Source organism: Drosophila erecta, unplaced genomic scaffold, assembly GCF_003286155.1.
Source record: "Drosophila erecta strain 14021-0224.00,06,07 unplaced genomic scaffold, DereRS2 tig00000021-arrow-pilon, whole genome shotgun sequence".
Taxonomy (NCBI): domain Eukaryota; kingdom Metazoa; phylum Arthropoda; class Insecta; order Diptera; family Drosophilidae; genus Drosophila; species Drosophila erecta.
The window spans coordinates 18,808,851-18,826,424 of NW_020825198.1; the positions used below are offsets into that span (position 1 = coordinate 18,808,851).

Sequence of the window (17,574 nt, forward strand, 5' to 3'; positions counted from 1 at the left end):
AAATCAGTGTTGGTCATTTTTATTGGCATCCGAACTATGCAACTACACAAATTAGCAGGGGCCCTATGGTCAAAACCAGGGGGGGAAATCGGTGATTGGGTCTTGCAAAAACCCCCACCAACCCACCACTGTTCTCAGCTTTTCTGCATACCTCAGCCATGTCGACAGCATTTGAGCTTATTAAACACAAGCCGAGTCGAGCGTCATGTGACAGGAGCCAGAATCGCCGCACAAACATAAAAGCCATTAGCCCGGCCAAAACGGAGGACTTTGGCGGATCGGTGCGAGATTTGCATGCTAAGCACCCGATTGTTGTCCGTATCTCGGCGTTTGATTGCCGCTCTTTCGGCGGGTTGACCTCAGATGGTGGAACTAAATCGCGATCGATGCGCATCCAAATTTAGTCGCACTGAAAAAAAACTGGAGTATCCAAACTATCCAAATTTATTTTTAATAGAAACGTACTATTGTTATACCCGTTTCCGACTCTTTAAAGTATATATATTTTTTATCAGGACCACTAACCGGGTCGATCGGGCGATGTCCGTATGAACGCACCTTAAAAGCTAGAAAGTTGAGAAAAGCCTGCCGATTGTAGTAACTTGTTTGTTTCAAAGTGCAAGCCACATTTTCCATAAATTTGCAAAAATTATTCTATCCGAAAACAAATGTTAAAATGTCCACTATCTGAGTAAAGGGTATTTGATAGGCGAGGATCTCGAGTATAGCATCACCTCTTGCGCTGCGTCTATGTCTCTGTTACATACTTTTTAACGAATCCAGTATACCCTTCTACTCTACGAGTAACGGGTATAAAAATCAAAAGTGGACAAATACAATTCCGTCTCCTTTAACATTAAATCCAAATGTTAAACCGCCACCCCCATATATTAGTATTCAATCTTAAATACGGAAATGGACAATTAACTTGATTTATTTGTTTAATACCAATATTTGTAGTGTAATCAGCTGTTTATCTATAAACTTGAAAACTCCTAAAAGGTTAAGCTGTTGACCCAATTAACAGATAGCTCCGCTATTTTCCTGTTTCATTCATTGACTTAGGTCAGTTGGTCCAAAGTCGTAGCTTTAGCGGCAAATTTATATTATTTATGCATTTTTCTGGCCCTCTCAAAGTCAAGCCTCGCCTTTGGCCAAAATTGGCTGAGCCAAAAAATAACTTCCAGCCATAAAAAGATGTGAATTATTTATGGGTATTGACATAAGCATAATTTAATCGCTACGCCTCGCGTTCTTCGCATAAATTCACGAGCCGCGTATAATACAAAACATAACAACATTATTTAGATTTAATTAATTGCTAATTTGAGGAAATTATCATTCATAGTTATGCACAATAAGCCGGAGCCCATCTGGGGCTTCTCGAGTTACCAGCCCGGAGTGCCAAACGCTGCAGGTGGGGGAGCTCCATAGACAGCGGCCGGAGAATGATGAGGTGGTGACCCAAAGTGGAGCTTGTACCTGCCGTAGGAGGGGGCAGCAGCTGCAAACTGGTAGCCTATGGGTGGAGGTGCAAATCGGGCTATAAACTGCGGTGGCGGTGCAGCTGCTGCTGCATAATGCACCGGCGGCGGTGGTGCCGCAAATCCGGTGTAGGTGGTGGTGGTGGTGGTCACTGGAGCTCCCAGGGAGTACTTAATAACTGGCTGTGGTGCCGCATAGGATGTTGCATATTTAAAGATCGCCGGAGGTGCTGGACCATAATGATCTACAGCTCCGTAGGCAAGTCCTTGATGCGCACTAAAGGCCGCCGGCACCGTCACAGTGTCGGAAACGGGTACAGCTACTGGAGCAGGTACCGCGACTGGAGCAGGAACCGGGTACGGAGAAGGCACCGGCACAGGCACTGGAACCGGAACTCCCACGGGAACGCCCACCGCCGATGGTTCATGGAGGAAACTTCCGAGGGCCGGAGCACCGAGACACATCAGAACACATATCGAAGATATCTGCTTAAAAATAGAACTATTATTTGTCAGTTAAAACTCACTTTCAATTCACTTGCTTTTAAAATATTTAACATTTTCTCCCGTTATGCTGTCCTCCGTTTTCGATTTCCGTATTAAGTCACTTCTCCTCGACACTTTCACGCGTAATGAATCGATTTTGGCTGACCACCGCAGGTTTATAAGTGCCACGGTCCGAGTTGCGTCGCTCGCATTATGCTGAGTAGGAGGGGTCTGGAAACCAGAGGAGCCGAAAGGTAAAAACTCCATTAAGGGATCTGCGCACGACGTGCAATCGACAAGCGAATCGTGCGGCAAATGCATGCGACAAGTTTTGCAATGCCCCATCCTCAGGGGAAATTCGGATGGAGTACGAATCAGAGTCGGTGGTCAAAACTTCAAATGGGGTAATTAAGTCGGGTACACAGCCACACCAGCTACGAATATTTGCAAACAGTCTTAAGAACAAGTTTTCGCTCTAGAAATATCAATGCTTTTGTGACTAGCACTACTTTTAATTAATGTGTAACAGTAATCGCTTTAGAATTCATTGTCCAATCTTATTTGGTGGTCAATCAAATGAAAGGCCTTAAAGATTAAATAGTTTTTTAATGAGCTAACACATTAGGATTATATGTCAATAAGAAGAAGCTCTAAATCTGTTTAATAACGGCCTCCAACATGAGGTTTGAATTGGAGTTTTTTGAATAACCCAATGAACTTTTGGTATCTCAACACGCGCCCCTGTTAGGATCAACATCTTAGTCTCTTCCACCTCAGAAGCCATTACCATGTGCACCTCATTTGCCCAAAGCCATGGATCACATGAATGCACGCGCTCCACTGCAGCAACTTTTACTGCCGCCACCAGCTGCAAAAAAAAATAACAAAATACGCCAAAAACAACCAAGTGGCAAGAGCTGCAAGAAACCCATTGCGATCACGTTCCAGGCACCTTTTTATACCTTATGACTCTGATTGATGGCCGTTGCCGAAATATAAATGCCAAAATATCACACGCCAGTTAAAAGTCGATTTATTACCGCCGCCAACAAAGCCATTTTCGAAGCTCTCAATTAGCCGTGGAAAAGCCCAAAAGTTGGCCGCGTCTCTCGCATCGCCTCCAAGTCGCCCGAAAGTGGGCAAACGTGTGCAAGGAACTGCTACCATAAAATCTGCTCCAGAGTCTGTCGTAAACAGGCGAAATTCCCGCACGGGTGGCCAATTAAATTGGGCTGCCAAATGCGCGACACGCGCTCATCGAAATTGTCAGTACAGGACGCAGAAAACAGGGGAAATTCGAGGGCGGGAAAGCCGGAGAAATTAGCATAACAAAGTGGCTAAATCAGAAATCGATATGTTCACCTTCGCTGAACCGAAAAGAGGGCACAAATGCGGGAATTTCCACGCACGTTTTTCCCTTCGCGCTTCAAGTGGAGCACACGCCCAGCACTTGAGCTGATTCTGCTCCTGAAGTGGTTGCTCCGCGATTTCCCCCATTTTCTACACAGATTTTCCACAAATTTTCCACACATTTTCCGCCGCCGATGACAACAGGTGCTCTTGAAATGGAGCCGCATTGTAATGTAATGCGTGCTAAATCGTTGCACGTGTTTGCCAACAACGAGTGCGAATTTGCCCCCTAAAAAATACTTTGTTGCAAGCTATTGAAGTTTCAGCTGATTTGATTCATTCAATTGATTGCGCATACTGTGTGCATATTGGCTGGAAGATATGCTACAAATATTATTCAAATGGTTTTCGTTGAATGTATACCAAATCATGGAATTCTTTTCCCTCATCAAGTTAGAATATGCACACGCGTTCCCAAGATTGAAATCGTATTTGAATTTCAATGTGGCCCCCTCATTATGTTTATTCAAGTTGATATCCCTCCTCAGTGCTGATACGCAGTGAGGTCAGTCGATGAACTCAGTGCAAGGACTTCCATGACAAGAGCTGCATTTAATTATCGTCTACAAATCCATTTCACAAATAACAATCAAGTTACTGCTGGCGATGGTTGAGTGTGGGTGTGAGGGTGGCTTTTGCTTGCAACTGGTCATCTGATCAATGTCCTCCTGGCCAAGGCCAGATGAAAACGTGTGCAGTTTTCCCGGAAAACAGCTTGGCCCTTTGAAATTAATTATCCATGCTCGAAATCGTAACTGAGCACAGAGATTCTCGTTTCAATGCAGTTTTAATTGCACTGCCCGAGGGCTTGGACTTTGGCTCTCGCATCCTGGAAGAGGTCCTTGCCCTGCCTTGAATCACTGACTTGTTAATAATTTAGAGCACGAGTAACGCCAGTTCCACTTGAATAATTCAATTAGCATACTCTCGGGCTAAGCAGATATGCTCAATGGGAGGGGGAAACCAAGAGGTAAGCTTGTAAGACTTCCACTCATTCTGAAGAGCGGCGTTAAACAACAGGTGTGCTGCATTTGCGAGGTTGTGGGAATCCCTTGTGAGAGCTGCAACTGTGCCAAGAGAGCACCTGCCTCAAAATGCATCCACTTAGTGTCAACCGACGAGCTCGAATGAATATTCAGTGGCCTGGGAGGTGTAGGAAGCAGAAGTTGTGGCCCACCTTTGTCTGCAAATCCGTTCGTTCGAAGGTTGTTTGCCGAATTATCGCTTGACTAGCTAACGGTAATGCTGTCTTTATAAGCTATAAGCCTATACTACGACATGGGTTATGAGCAGGGGGACATAAATTATGCCAAGCTGAACTGAGGCAAATTAAACTTGTAGCTGGGCACAATTGAGTTGTACGGCTGTCAAGGTCGAAGAGCTGCCAACAATGGATTATTGTTATGGGCGATATGAATTATATTTAGCAACCCCACCCATCGTCTTATGATTTTCACTCGGCGAAATAACATTTATTAGGTAAAATCGCAAATTGATTTCCATTACGCCGCCGGCAAAAAGCAATACACGACTTTTCAATTTTCGCATGAATTATAGTTGGTATTTTCGGTCCAGGATCAGCTGGCCGGCTAAAAAGGTAATTAAGTGACTCAATTCACTTCTCAGCAACTCTTGATGTGCTCCCATTTTTCATTTGCGAAACTGGGCGAAAAGCATTTAGCTGCGACAGTTGGCCAGGCATTAATAAAAAGATATTTCAACGCACTTTTCACTGGTCAACCTGTTGACAGGCGCACGCGTTTGTCGCTTGAGTCTTTCGTTTCCCCGCAATGATAATTGCCAGGGGGTGCGGGGAGAGTGGGCCGGTGGCTGGGGCTGGGGCTGGGCAAGGCGTTGCAATAAAACAATTTTTTCGGTATTTTGTTTTTTCCTTCCAATTTTTAAAACACCCGACCGGAGTCGATATGAATCGAGCAAGTTGCTCAAGTAAAATTAATTTGAAGTGCAATTGAATGCTGAATGGCAATCTTGATGGAGGGGATGGTTGGGGTGAGTTCGCAACTGGGTGCTGGAAAACTGAACAAGCAGTTTGGTGTAAAATAGCCATGCCTGCGAAACAGCAACACTATCTGGAATCCTTATAAATGCGAAAAGTACTGAGCACTTCACGCTCAACTTAGAATTCATTCCACACTCGATAAATAGACGGTTGCCCCATCAATAAATCATTTAAAAGAACATTTTATTGAGAAATAAAATTAATTTTTACCCTAATACAAAAAAATAAAATTAACCCTGATTTTAAATTTTAATAATCATATTGAAAAATTCATTTTTTAACATTTTATGCATCGTGAAGGTTAATGGAAGTTTTGTGTTACGAGGCACATTCCCAAAAGGTTAATTCATGGATATTTGAATCGAACATTTTAAGAACAGAATTAATAAATTTATAAAAAGATTTAAATTTTCATAAAGAAAAAACACTGCAATCATATTCGTTTAAGAGTCATTTATCGTTTATTTACAGAAAGTATTGAAGCCACAGTGCATGGAGTTGCACCATAATAACAAAATCAACGAAACTTGATCCTTCGTCAATCTCCCTCGCTCTCGCCGCCTCCCATTAGTTGTCCTTAGTTATCTAGATGTCTCTGTCTCCAAGTGGATGTCTGGGTTTTGAGGATTTTTGTACACAATTTGTATTTCCGCCTCTGACTACGAAAAGCAAACTCAACACTTTGACGGCAGCAAAATGCGAATTATCCGCTGAATGTTCAATCGGGGTCGTCATCGTTGGCTGGTATCCTTTCCGACATCCAGGTCCTTAGTGCAGGTAAGCTCCGTGTCCGTAGCCGGAGTATCCCAGACCGTAGCCACCGTAGCCGCCATAGGATCCGTGGTAGGTGGAGGTGGAGTGCAGAGCAGGCACGGCATGGACCAGAGGAGCGGCGTGCACCAGGGGAGCGGCATGGACCACGGGGATGGCCTTGGTGGCCACCTTGTAGGTGTTGGCGTAGGAGGTGGCCACCGGATGGGCCACAATGGGGGCGGCGTAGCTCTTGATGATCGGAGCGTGCGAGATCAGGGCCGGGGCGGCATAAGCCGGAGCCAAGGCAGCTCCGTATCCCAGTCCGTATCCATGGCTGTAGGGCGAGATCACTCCGGCATTGGCCACGGCGCACAGGGCAGATACGAGGGCAATCTGTGGAGAGAAACCGCTTTGTTGACTCCATATGAGGGGTATCCTTTAATCCCGAACTTACCAGTTTGAACATTTTGCTGGTTTTGTGTTGCTTGGACTTCTTGACCGAAGAGCTGAATGTGTTATGCTTAGACGTCTCAAGTAGCCCTGTTATTTATACTCGCAACATGAGAAATATTCTGACAAATCTTGGCCCAAAGAGCGGCGGAGAGGGAGAGCAAACACGCCCCTTTCGACGGCCGAGAGCCGAAGCTTTGTGCATTTGCCGACCAGCAGATCGCGAAAGAGATCAGTCACGCGGCGGTTTTGGCTCAGATGTGAGCCACCGAATCCCCGAGATTTCCATGGAGAACCACCATGGGCATTTAATTCAATTTGTATTTTTTGTCAGCTGTTGTCGGCAAGTCTTGCTCTAACGGAAACTTTTATATTTCCATTCATTTCGGCGTGGAAATGAACAATTGTCTTCTGGGGGTTTCCAGCTGAGAAAATTCTACTGCTAAACCTAGTTTTGTCTATGAGTTATTTTGCCATTATTCCTGAGATCTAAATTGGCTATTAAGTGCACTTCCTTTGAAAGTGCACATTAATTTATTGGCAATTATTTTTGTAATAACATTTTTGCTCATGCATATATAAGTAAGGTAAAAATCGCAATTAGCCAACTAAATACAATTCATGTTTGATTTCATGTCTTCATATTTCTCTGTTTAAAGGCACTCTCCGATTTACCAAAGAAAAGCCTGCAAGCCTATTAAGCATATCTGTCTAAATCCTTTCTAAAGCCGAAAACACGCACTTTATTACCAATCAGTTGACTGACTGACTGACAGCTCATTAGAGATATAGAGATCCGTAGGTGTGGAAAATGTTGTTGTCCAGATGCAAATGATCAATCGGAGCTGCCTCTCCACGCAGCAAATAAACTCAAGTGGTCCATGAAAAATTACTCACTTTAATAACTGACAAACACAGAGTGGAGATTGGTGCAGTTGGTCATTTTGGTGGCTGCTGGACGGCAGCTGGTTCGCCTATATTTTGCATGCATTAATATTGAACTGATTTGTTATCGCACACATGGCGTATGCGTAACTTGGGTGGAAGGAGCGGAGTCAATTGGAAACAGAGGTAAATCATATTTGCGCATTCGAATGGCCTGCCAGATTTCCTAATAGCCATGCTTAATTTCAAGACAGCTTTGAAATCATATCACAAGATCAGTCAGAACACGAGGCTCGAAAAGCATTGCAAACTGCTTGTTTTGGGCCTTGAATCGCTGATTAGTATCGAAGAGTTTTATGAAATTCGAAATTCTCCCAGTGCGAACAAAGGCCGTCTTAAAGTTTATGAATCATAAATCAATAAAAAACTACGCTGGCGACAATTCTTCGACTCCGCGACCCTGGGCATCGTTGCTGATTGGACCCCAAATGGACAATCTGCATGTCAACGGGGCTTAGAGCAAGTCAAGTCTAAAACTAAGCCGAACCCTTCACCAAAGCCAACACCTCGTGATTTCGACCCGTGGCGTTATGCAAATGCTAACCAAATTGTCGCATAAATCGCAATCGAAGGCGGTTGATTGACACCAAACAGGATGCCAAATTGCGTGTCTATCTATCGATCCGCAGCCACAAAACCAAAAATGCCACCCACTCGGTGGTTTTGGTTTTTGGTTTTTGGTTTGGTGCTGGTTCCGATTGCAGCTGACCACCAAACCCTGTTGGCCTGTAATTGCATTTTAATGGCCTCCCAATTGCACTCTGTTTGTCTGCTGGCCATTGAGCAACGTCCATCTAATGCATGCATTTGATTTTGATTCAGATTCGCATTTCCCAAGCGACGCCCAAAATACCTTGATTGCCAACAAATCATTCAAAAGTCGAAATTAAAAGCCGTCAATTTTCCAACTCAACTCGTGGCTCAGCTCAATATTTTTTCCTTTCGTGATTTATGCGATTTTTCTGGGGAAATAGTCGGACCTGAAATTTGTGTACCCCATTCTGGCTAAGGAAATTTCCCAAGTTTTCCCAAGTCGGGGGTCTGGAGTTCGCAAATGGAGCAGAGGTGATTAGTTCGGCTTACATGCATTTGATTAGACCAGCAGTGACCGCAAAGAGTTATTATTTAATTTGTTATAGTTTTGCATAATTGTCGGTTTGGCGGAGGCCAATTTGCATAGCTGACTCCCATCTGCGGATCGCTGGCTGTGACTCGAGTGTGGCCAATTAAGTATTAAGTATACCACATGTTGGACGCCACTCGGTCAAGGCCGTGCTTACCCCAGCCTTTGTCACAATGTCGTGCACATTACAATGTGTACAGCAAAACCCGGCCATTATTCGTTTTATAATGATTAATACCAAGAGGAATAGCGACAACAGCCAAGTGCGAAACTGTAACAATGGCTGGCAAAATCGTATTTGTGTATAGCTAATTACCCTGGAATTACCCTGCCTTAGAAATAAAGCTGGACTTAACCTTCATATACTTATTTCAAATTAGTTCACATATGTAAAGGCATACCTTAAATCTAAATATAAAATTATTCATTATATTTAATTTATAAAAAGTACTAGACTTCGCTTTATATATAAATCTTCGAATCAAAGCATATCTTTCCAGAATAAATATAGCTTCCTTACATTCCGAAAATCGTTTCGTAGCAAGACTATTACGAGTTGCCATTTTTTAATGAGTCTGAAATACCATGCCGTGATTATGTTTCTAGGGTACCAATCAACGCTCTGTTTTTCCACCTTCAATAAAGCAAATGTCAGGCAGACACCGCTGTGAAAAGCTCTAGAAAAACACACTGGGCAACGTGGATCTGTGTTTTCATTTATGGAATTGAAGTGAACTAAGGTGGATAAACCCCAGTCTCCCCCCATTTCCACCCTTCCTTGGCTACTGTTTTATGCCAGAGCTGTTTTACCTTCGACTCCGCCACGAGGTTGGGCCAACAATTATCATTTGCAAAGTTGGTTTCATTTTGCTTTGGAGTTCTTTTTGTACGGGGACATGGCGCAATGTGGCTCATGGCACGTAAAGCGTTTGTTTTTGTAGCTAATTTTGTTATTTTGATCAGCCTGCTGCATGCTAAAACTATTTTGGTCACAGATCATTTGACAGCTTCACTGAGTGTTCGCTTTCTGGCCGTCAATGCAAATAGACCGAAATCTGCTTCATAATTAAGTAGTTAAATCGGAGCCGTGTCTCCGATTTGAGTTGCACCATAACAACTGAAAAGACAACAACACGGCGAACAACTCACGCCCCTTTTGACGCTCGTAAATTAAATTTGTGTGTCGCCAAATTGTTTGCAAATCGTTTGACTCCCAGTTGAGAGATTTATGCGAGGGGCTGTCCGAAATAATTCCTTACTCGATTAGTGTTTTTTAATTGAATTTAGTTCTCGTGTGGGTGCGTACTGCGCATTCCCCCTATCTCCCCGATTTTATTCCCATTGTTGTACAAATCCAGTAGGTTCCAATGCATCTAATTTGACTTTCACTTTTGCTGCCGCTTATTGCTGTACGATCTTAGATTGTTCTAGAGCAATTCGGTGACTTGTGTAGTCACTCACCCTGAACTTGTGCTGAAATCAAATTACTGGGCGAGATCCAAGCATGATTGCACACCTGTGAGGGCAGTATCTGTATCTGAGTTAGAGGTGGCAGTCTAGCCAATCACGAATCTTTCCCGAAAGATTAACTGGCGCCCGGGCAGGGATTATCAGGACTAAGGTCCCTGTTCGGGCGTCATCGTACTGTTCCGGGCTTTCTGTCTCCAGTCTTCAGTTTGTGCAATATTGTTAAGTACAGTCAAATTAAATACTCTTTAAGTTATCATTGCAGTTCATAATTTTGAACTCGAAACACATTTACCCATCCCTAGGTGCCGCTCTATGAACTACCAATTTTGCTGATCAAGTTCACTCTGCTTTGGTTTTCTCACAAGCATAAGCAACAATGAACTGAGAACACCATAAGCGATAAAAAGTCAATTAGACTTAATGATAGCCACAGCTAGCACATTAAATTCATGTACGTAAATTATATAGAAAAACGAAATACGTACAAGAAAACAACACCAAAACGAATTCGATTGGAGAACAACAACTGCAGACAAACGAACTCCGCTCAACGCGACTCCAAATACTCTGTGTAATCAAGGAAGTGGTTGACGCTCTAGTGTTTGCCAAGCTGCAACCGGCAAAAAGTTGCTTGTGCGTCTAGTTTTGTATAATTCAGTCATTAAAATTAATAAGACAATGCAGATCACACGCCCCGCAACAACCAAAAACACGCTGACAGCAAATCCCAAAGGCGGTGCAAGAACTGGCCTAGCCAGGCATTGGCCAAACGTTTGGGCCTAGAGGCGGATGTGGCCATTACAAATCTAATTACATGGCGTATGAACGATTTTCAATGCTGCTTTTAGCCAGGCCAAGCTGAGTCGCGCCGATAACGGGCAGATAAGGCCAGCTCAGGGTGTTGCTACTTTGTACCAATAATTACAACAAAAATCTCAGACTGGGCATTGCTTACTGCAGCTAATTAAGTTGCATGTTTCATGCTGACAGCCCAAAAGATACAAATACAAATGCTGTTGAGTTCGAGTTGAATTCGAGCCGGTCCCAGTGGACACAGTCAACTTCTATTAGAAACTCTTGTGCATTTGTCAAAATTCCAATTACTTTTGGAAAAAATTTTTTTGGAAAAGTGGATTAACCGAAGTTAAGATTCTTCACTTCCTAATAGGATTAGGCCACAAGACATTACCAACTTGGTACGAATTAAAGGCATTAAGTAAATTGATTAAAATATTTGTTGGTACTTTGGCCTCTTCTAATTGGTGGCAAGAAATTCCGTTTTTTCTTGCGTTTGGCCAGGAGCAGCATAGTCACATATGTGGTTAAATAAGTGCCTAGCGCAATCATGGGTTAAACAAAAGACAAAGCTGCTATAAGTTAAGCAAAGCTTAAAACTAAGCTTCACTTTAAGATGGCTGCTCAAAAGTATACAACTATTTTTCCAAACGATACTACATTTATCTGACTCTAAACAAAAGAATTGCTCTCTGAGCCGTAGCCATTATGTTACCTTTTTAACATATTTATTTGTTTCTTGCTTTTATTTCTGCAGAGAGCAATATTACACCCGGCGGTAAGTGCCAGTCAAAGATTTGTGCCAACTACTGCTAAACGAACCAGTGATTTACACCACAAGCTGCTGCTCCACCGGACCAAAATGCCTGCGTGCACAGAGGCCAAAGTGAACCGAATCCGGTAACAATGGCATTCTGCAGTAGCAGTGGCCAACAATAAGAGCAACTTGGCCAATGATTGTATCGTTTCGGGGCCTGTCAGCGTCTTGTTATGTATCTCGCTTCTGAAAAAGCCCATTGTGGGTATCTTTTTTTATATTTCTGCCTCGGTTTTTCTTCTTAATTAAATTAGAGCCAAGGTCAAATGGGCAAATGGGCTGGGAGTCTTGGCGTGTATGGTTAATTATAAGCAAAGTTAGGGAAGTATAGGCGACATATGGTGTTTGGCGTACGATTTGCGTTGGTGGCACCCAAAAATAGTCGGGAAAATTCAGTCAGCCAGGAAAAAACAGTTCGGCTGTTGGTTATGCTAATGGCTTATGGTTGGAACGCTGTCCCACATCTGCGTGCCAGTCAAGTAGAAGAAATAGCCAGGAGTTGGGAGTGAATTTAATGGGTGTGGGTGCTGCAACAGGTATCACTGGTGGGTGGCTTGTTTATTTGCCTATTTACCTATTCGGCTTTCAGCCACAGTTTTAGCCTCGCCTCGACCAAAGCCGCTCGCTCAGTTACGCCCAAATGGGTCACTAATGAGCCATCTGGGTCTGGGAATTGGCTTGAGGAAAACGCAACAAAAAACACAAGCATAGCAAAACAAAAAAAACACGACAAACTAAATTTATATGATGGCTCGATTGTTTGTGCCAATTCTAACGTAAAGAAGCCAATTCCCTTGGTCGGGGTGTATAAAACCAGAGTGACTTCTTCAACTGCCAAACATTGTTGCAGAGTTTCCCCAGCGAAGATGTTCAAAGTAGTGAGTTTCCCTTATATCACATATCATTAAGTACTGCCTACAGCGAATTCTATTCTCCCTAGGCGTTCCTTTTGTGCGGACTGTTGGCTGTCCTGGTCCAGGCTCGCCCCAGCTATTTGCCCAGCTTTGAGCACGTGGAATATGCACCCACTGTGCTGGGATACGAGAGTTTCGCCCTTCCAGCCGCCGTGTCCCACCAGAGTTCCACGGTGGTGCACGAGAAGCGTCCCTACTGGCGTCCCATCGTGGATCACACGCCCATCCTGAAGGCAGCCTATGCTCCAACTACTTCGATCTCGTATGCTCCACTTGGATACGCTGGCAGCAGTGCGGGATGGTACGAGCCGGGCATCTGGGGAGGAGCAAGTTACCCCAGCATTTACCTGAAGTAGAACAGCGAAATTAGAAACCGCTTTCCTCAGAAAATCTCATTTTTGGATATGTGTAACATATTACCTCCTCTGATTTGCAAATTTCCATTTAAACCAAATATGCGACAAATAAACAATCAACACAAGGTAATATATTTCACACATTGGCTTAGTTCGTATTAGTAGTACTGAACATAGTTTTAGTGAAAAGCAACATGAAAATGCAGTAATGTCTGCTAGCCTTGGAATATATAAGCAATATAGGAACACTCTGGTTTTCGTCGCAAAATAATTATGAATAATGACTGTGGGAGTAATGAATTCAGGCTGTACCTTCAAAATCACATTTTAGTAACGCTAGGGGACTAAATCACTACCCAATTTGATTGATTAGGGGTTACTTTAATTTATAATTCAATAATTAAAACACGTATTTACTGGGACAATGATAAAATCTTTATTCAACTAAGCTTTGGTAAATTCAAAAGGTTTTTTTTTGGAATTTTGTTGTCTTGCTTAAAAAATTATTCATTTAAAAAAAGGTATTGTAATTCAAATGAATTCAATTTTGTTTTGAAAGCATTCAGATATTTAGGAAACAGTTTGATTAAAACTCTACACTTTTAAGAACGTTTCTTTGTAAATTCCAGAATTATTTTATAGATCCCCATATTTTGAGAAACACACAGTAACTGTTTGGTCTTCACATTTAATTTATTATTTTTTCGCTTTCGGTTTTTTCCACTAGTAAGGCACAGTTCAGACTCTTTCGATCCTCACCACATTACCAGGCACCAGCGGCGTAGGTGAGGGGGGCGTGGTGCAGCAGGGGGGCGGGGGCGGCGTAGGAGAGGGGCGCGGAGTAGGCCACGGGTGCGGAATAGGTCAGAGGAGCGGCGTACGAGGAGTAGGCCACGGGGGCGGAGTAGGCCAGAGGAGCGGAGTAGGCGACGGGAGCCACCGTCTTCACAATGGGAGCGGCGGCCAACACGGGAGCGGAGTGGACAGCGGTGGTCTTGACCACGGGGGCGACCACATCTTCCACCACGGGGGTGCTGTGCACCTGGGTCAGGCTCTGGTGGGACACGGCGGTGGGCACACTCTTCACCACGGCACCCACTTTGGCCAGAACGGGCTCCTGGACGACGGTGGTGGTGGCGGGAGCGCTGTAGACCAGAGGAGCAGCAGCCAGGTGACCGGGCTTGGCGGCGGCCACGGCCAGAAGAGCAGCGAGAACGAACTGGAAAAGGTAACAAGAGTTGGTAATCCAAAAAAGTTCCAGGTGGGGATCCCTCCGGTCCTTACCAGCTTGAACATTTTGGTGTGGAGTTGGCTTCTTCGACTGGTGTCGCTGGATTGGGAGACAGACTTCGAATGTGTTGAGCTGAGGGACTGTCAACGTCTTTTATACATGAACTTCACATTTTACACACACACGCACTTCGCCGGCTTTTGTCCATTGAGGCGGATACAATAAGCCATAAGTCGAACGTGCCTGAACGGATTCTGGCCGCCTGTCCCGGGTCTTGGCCATAAACCAGATTATTATTCGTGGCCAATTTCTGTTCGGCTCACCTTCTCCTCCGAGCTCCCCTTTCCCACTCATTACTTCACTTATTTTCGGCCTCGCACTTGTTTGCCATACCCACTCTTGATTTCATTTCACAACTCGGAGCTCATTAGTCGCACGTACTCACCTGAAGATCGATTTCTGGTGAGGAGGGAGCACCAAGGGTCCGAGATTACTTCTAATTGCGAGCCAATCGGAATCGCTTCCGACCCAATTCAAGGCCGAGTGCATTATGACGTAAAAACACTTTTGCTTGGTTTAGTTGCTTTACCTAAAAATTCCAAGAATTGGCTATGATTTTCGTGGGAAGTGTTCATTCAACCAATCCACATTAACTAAATCAATGGAATTAATATATTTTAACTTTTTCGCACATTTTTCAATTCCTTTTAGGTCATTTTGGTCAGCTTTGGTAAGCCTTAGGAAAATCTTAGGATTGTTAAAAAAAATCACTGCACACTTATGTATATTCCAATTTGATTTGACTTGGTATTTGATTCTGGGCTTTCTGTACTTGCAGTTTCCTTAAAAAACAAGAAAGCTATACTCTCTACCTGTAGAGGTAAAGGGTATACTATAATCGTTGAAAATTAAGTAATTGGCAACGTTTCCAACACAATAAAGTATAAACACTATAAAGTCTAACGCTCACAACGGCGACACCCACACCTTTGAAAAATGTTTGGATTTTATTATTTTTTTGCCATATATGCACCGTATAGAAAGGAAAGGAAATTGCATAAAATATAAAAGTATACTTTTGTTGATCACTTTAAGCAAAATCCGACCACAGAAGTGTAGTTTTCCTTTAAGAAAACGCAGTCTGTGTTTATTTTTCTACTCCAAAAAATTGCGAGTGCACCTGTGCATCCAGAACAGTCGTCCCGAGAATTGAACAGAATTTGGTATATAAATGCGTAGGACTTTGAAAATGCACCAGTTATTGCATTGGAGCCGCCTTTGTTAACACCACAAATGGATTTCAGGTCGAAAGCGGTAAGAGAACATTGAAAGTATTTATAAAAGTCCTAAGTGAAATGGAGTTTTGTCTAGATATTGGTGTTTCTCGTTCTGTGCTTCCACTGCACCAACGGAAATCTTTATGGCCGCCACGAAATAGTCAGAAGGGACATAAGCACGACAGAGTTGGACCGCGGCTTGGGAGGATTACTATCAAAGCTCTTGCAACCCCTTGCTGATTTGGCTGACAAAGCAAAGGTGGAGATTCCCCTGGTTTCACACTTCCGCAGCAAACACTTTAATTAATACATTGTTTTCACTTTAAAACAGTCACTTAAAATGAGTTTTAGCCATATTATCAAATACAACTAAATCATGGAAGTTAATACATGTTATTCAGGTACAATATCAGAAGTTTCAGAAGTAACCTTGATATTGCCTAATGGCTCGTCGAGGTCACTGCGCGGCAAAGTCAGCCATTTCCGAACTGCGGGATGCCCATGTTGTCACCCAACCAATTCTCACACACATTTGTGGCGTGTTCCGGACATATGGGTGTCCAATATTTACCCAAGACACAGGTGCAGCAGGAGGTAAGTAGATACGTGACACAGGGCATTGAACCAGGACTTTTAGTAAGCCAAGCGAGTTTATACCGAGTCCACACGCGCCGCAGAATGTGAAACAAAAGTCTAAATTTACGTCAAAATGCCAGCAGTTCGCCTAACATTTTGAATTTCTGGGCAAAGTGACTGAGAAGCGAAATATATTAAATATTTTTTCAGAACGTTGACTTTTGCAATAAGTAGCTCATTTTTAGCTCAAATGTGTATGTGTTCTTCCGCATGAATACCTCCAAATATACGTTTCATCTATTATTAAAATTATATTCTTTCGTTTAGATAGATTTGAGGATTATAATAGTAACTTATAGTTACTAACTCTTGAGGAAGATTAATGACGTGGAGGGAGAAGAAACAACTTACACGTTTCAAAGCAAAACATTTATTTATTTAAAAATCGTATCACAAAACCGTCCAGCGATGCACACGCATCCTAGTCACCTGTCAGCAGTTGGAGGAGTAGGAGTGGGAGTGGGCCTGTCCATGGATTTACCACACACCAGTGGCGGTGTAGGTCAGCGGCGAGGAGGCGGCCACTTGGGCGTAGGATGTGGCCAGAACGGGAGAGGCGGCGGCGTAGGAGGTGTGGACAACGGGAGCAGCGGCATAGGAGGTGTGAACCACGGGAGCGGCGGCATAGGAGGTGTGAACCACGGGGGCGGCAGCAGCATAGCTGACCACCGGAGTGGACTTCACCACCGGAGCAACGACGTCCTCAACCACGTGTGCGTGGCTGTGCACCACCGACTGGCTCTGGTGGCTCACGGCGGTGGGCACGCTCTTGACCACGGCTCCCACCTTGGCCAGAACGGGCTCCTGGACGATGGTCGTCGCTGCTGGGGCGGCGTAGACCAGCGGGGAGGACTCCAACAGGTGACCGGGACGGGCAGCGGCTACGGCGAGCAGAGCAGACAATACCACCAACTTGAACATTTTGGAAATGGGTTAGGTCTGTATTGACTGTTTACAATTAGGAGTGATCGGTTTGAGTTTCTTGCGAGAACTGTTGCCGTTTGCCCGGCTGCATCTATCTTTTTATACAGCAGCCACTTGGCTTTGACCTTCCGGCTCACAAAAGTGCGTCACAATTCGGCCCGAAATCATACCCATATCAGATTCTGGCCGACGATCAATAAGCAATTAGCGTCGGTGGACGGCTCAGCGGAGACAAGCGAACTACTTGTTCGGTACTCGGACACGTATTACACAGAGAAATATTATAGGTATTTGGAATAGGGCCTGCACTTATGAAATCTATTTACCATATGCTATGAAAAGTATTTTATTTTCCTGCGGCCCTAATTTGACCACCACCTTTATTTACTTGGAAGTTTTAAGCGGGGCCCTGCACTATTTTAATATTTTAAACCGCATAATAGATCGTCAGCAGAGTGCGTCCCATATGTCTTCTGTGTAACA

General features: G+C 43.9%; 4 protein-coding genes across 4 annotated transcripts; 1 reads left to right on the plus strand and 3 right to left on the minus strand.

Annotated features, from left to right (window-relative positions):
* Nucleotides 1-1,217: 1,217 nt before the first annotated feature.
* LOC6545042 (leucine-rich repeat extensin-like protein 3) lies at nt 1,218-1,980 on the minus strand. The gene has a single exon (XM_026976958.1). It carries the CDS (start codon nt 1,947-1,949, stop codon nt 1,389-1,391), a length of 561 nt encoding a protein of 186 aa, XP_026832759.1. The 5' UTR covers nt 1,950-1,980; the 3' UTR covers nt 1,218-1,388.
* A 3,858-nt stretch (nt 1,981-5,838) lies between these two features.
* Nucleotides 5,839-6,702, minus strand: LOC6545043 (cuticle protein 64). The gene is made up of 2 exons (XM_001973189.3): nt 6,608-6,702; nt 5,839-6,546 (listed from the first exon to the last, which is right to left on the minus strand). Exons 1-2 carry the CDS (start codon nt 6,617-6,619, stop codon nt 6,169-6,171), a joined length of 390 nt encoding a protein of 129 aa, XP_001973225.1. The 5' UTR covers nt 6,620-6,702; the 3' UTR covers nt 5,839-6,168.
* A 5,833-nt stretch (nt 6,703-12,535) lies between these two features.
* LOC6545044 lies at nt 12,536-13,153 on the plus strand. The gene is made up of 2 exons (XM_001973190.3): nt 12,536-12,631; nt 12,694-13,153. Exons 1-2 carry the CDS (start codon nt 12,620-12,622, stop codon nt 13,021-13,023), a joined length of 342 nt encoding a protein of 113 aa, XP_001973226.1. The 5' UTR covers nt 12,536-12,619; the 3' UTR covers nt 13,024-13,153.
* A 542-nt stretch (nt 13,154-13,695) lies between these two features.
* LOC6545045 (cuticle protein) lies at nt 13,696-17,197 on the minus strand. The gene is made up of 3 exons (XM_001973191.3): nt 16,654-17,197; nt 14,308-14,394; nt 13,696-14,242 (listed from the first exon to the last, which is right to left on the minus strand). Exons 1-3 carry the CDS (start codon nt 17,086-17,088, stop codon nt 13,787-13,789), a joined length of 978 nt encoding a protein of 325 aa, XP_001973227.2. The 5' UTR covers nt 17,089-17,197; the 3' UTR covers nt 13,696-13,786.
* Nucleotides 17,198-17,574: the final 377 nt, after the last annotated feature.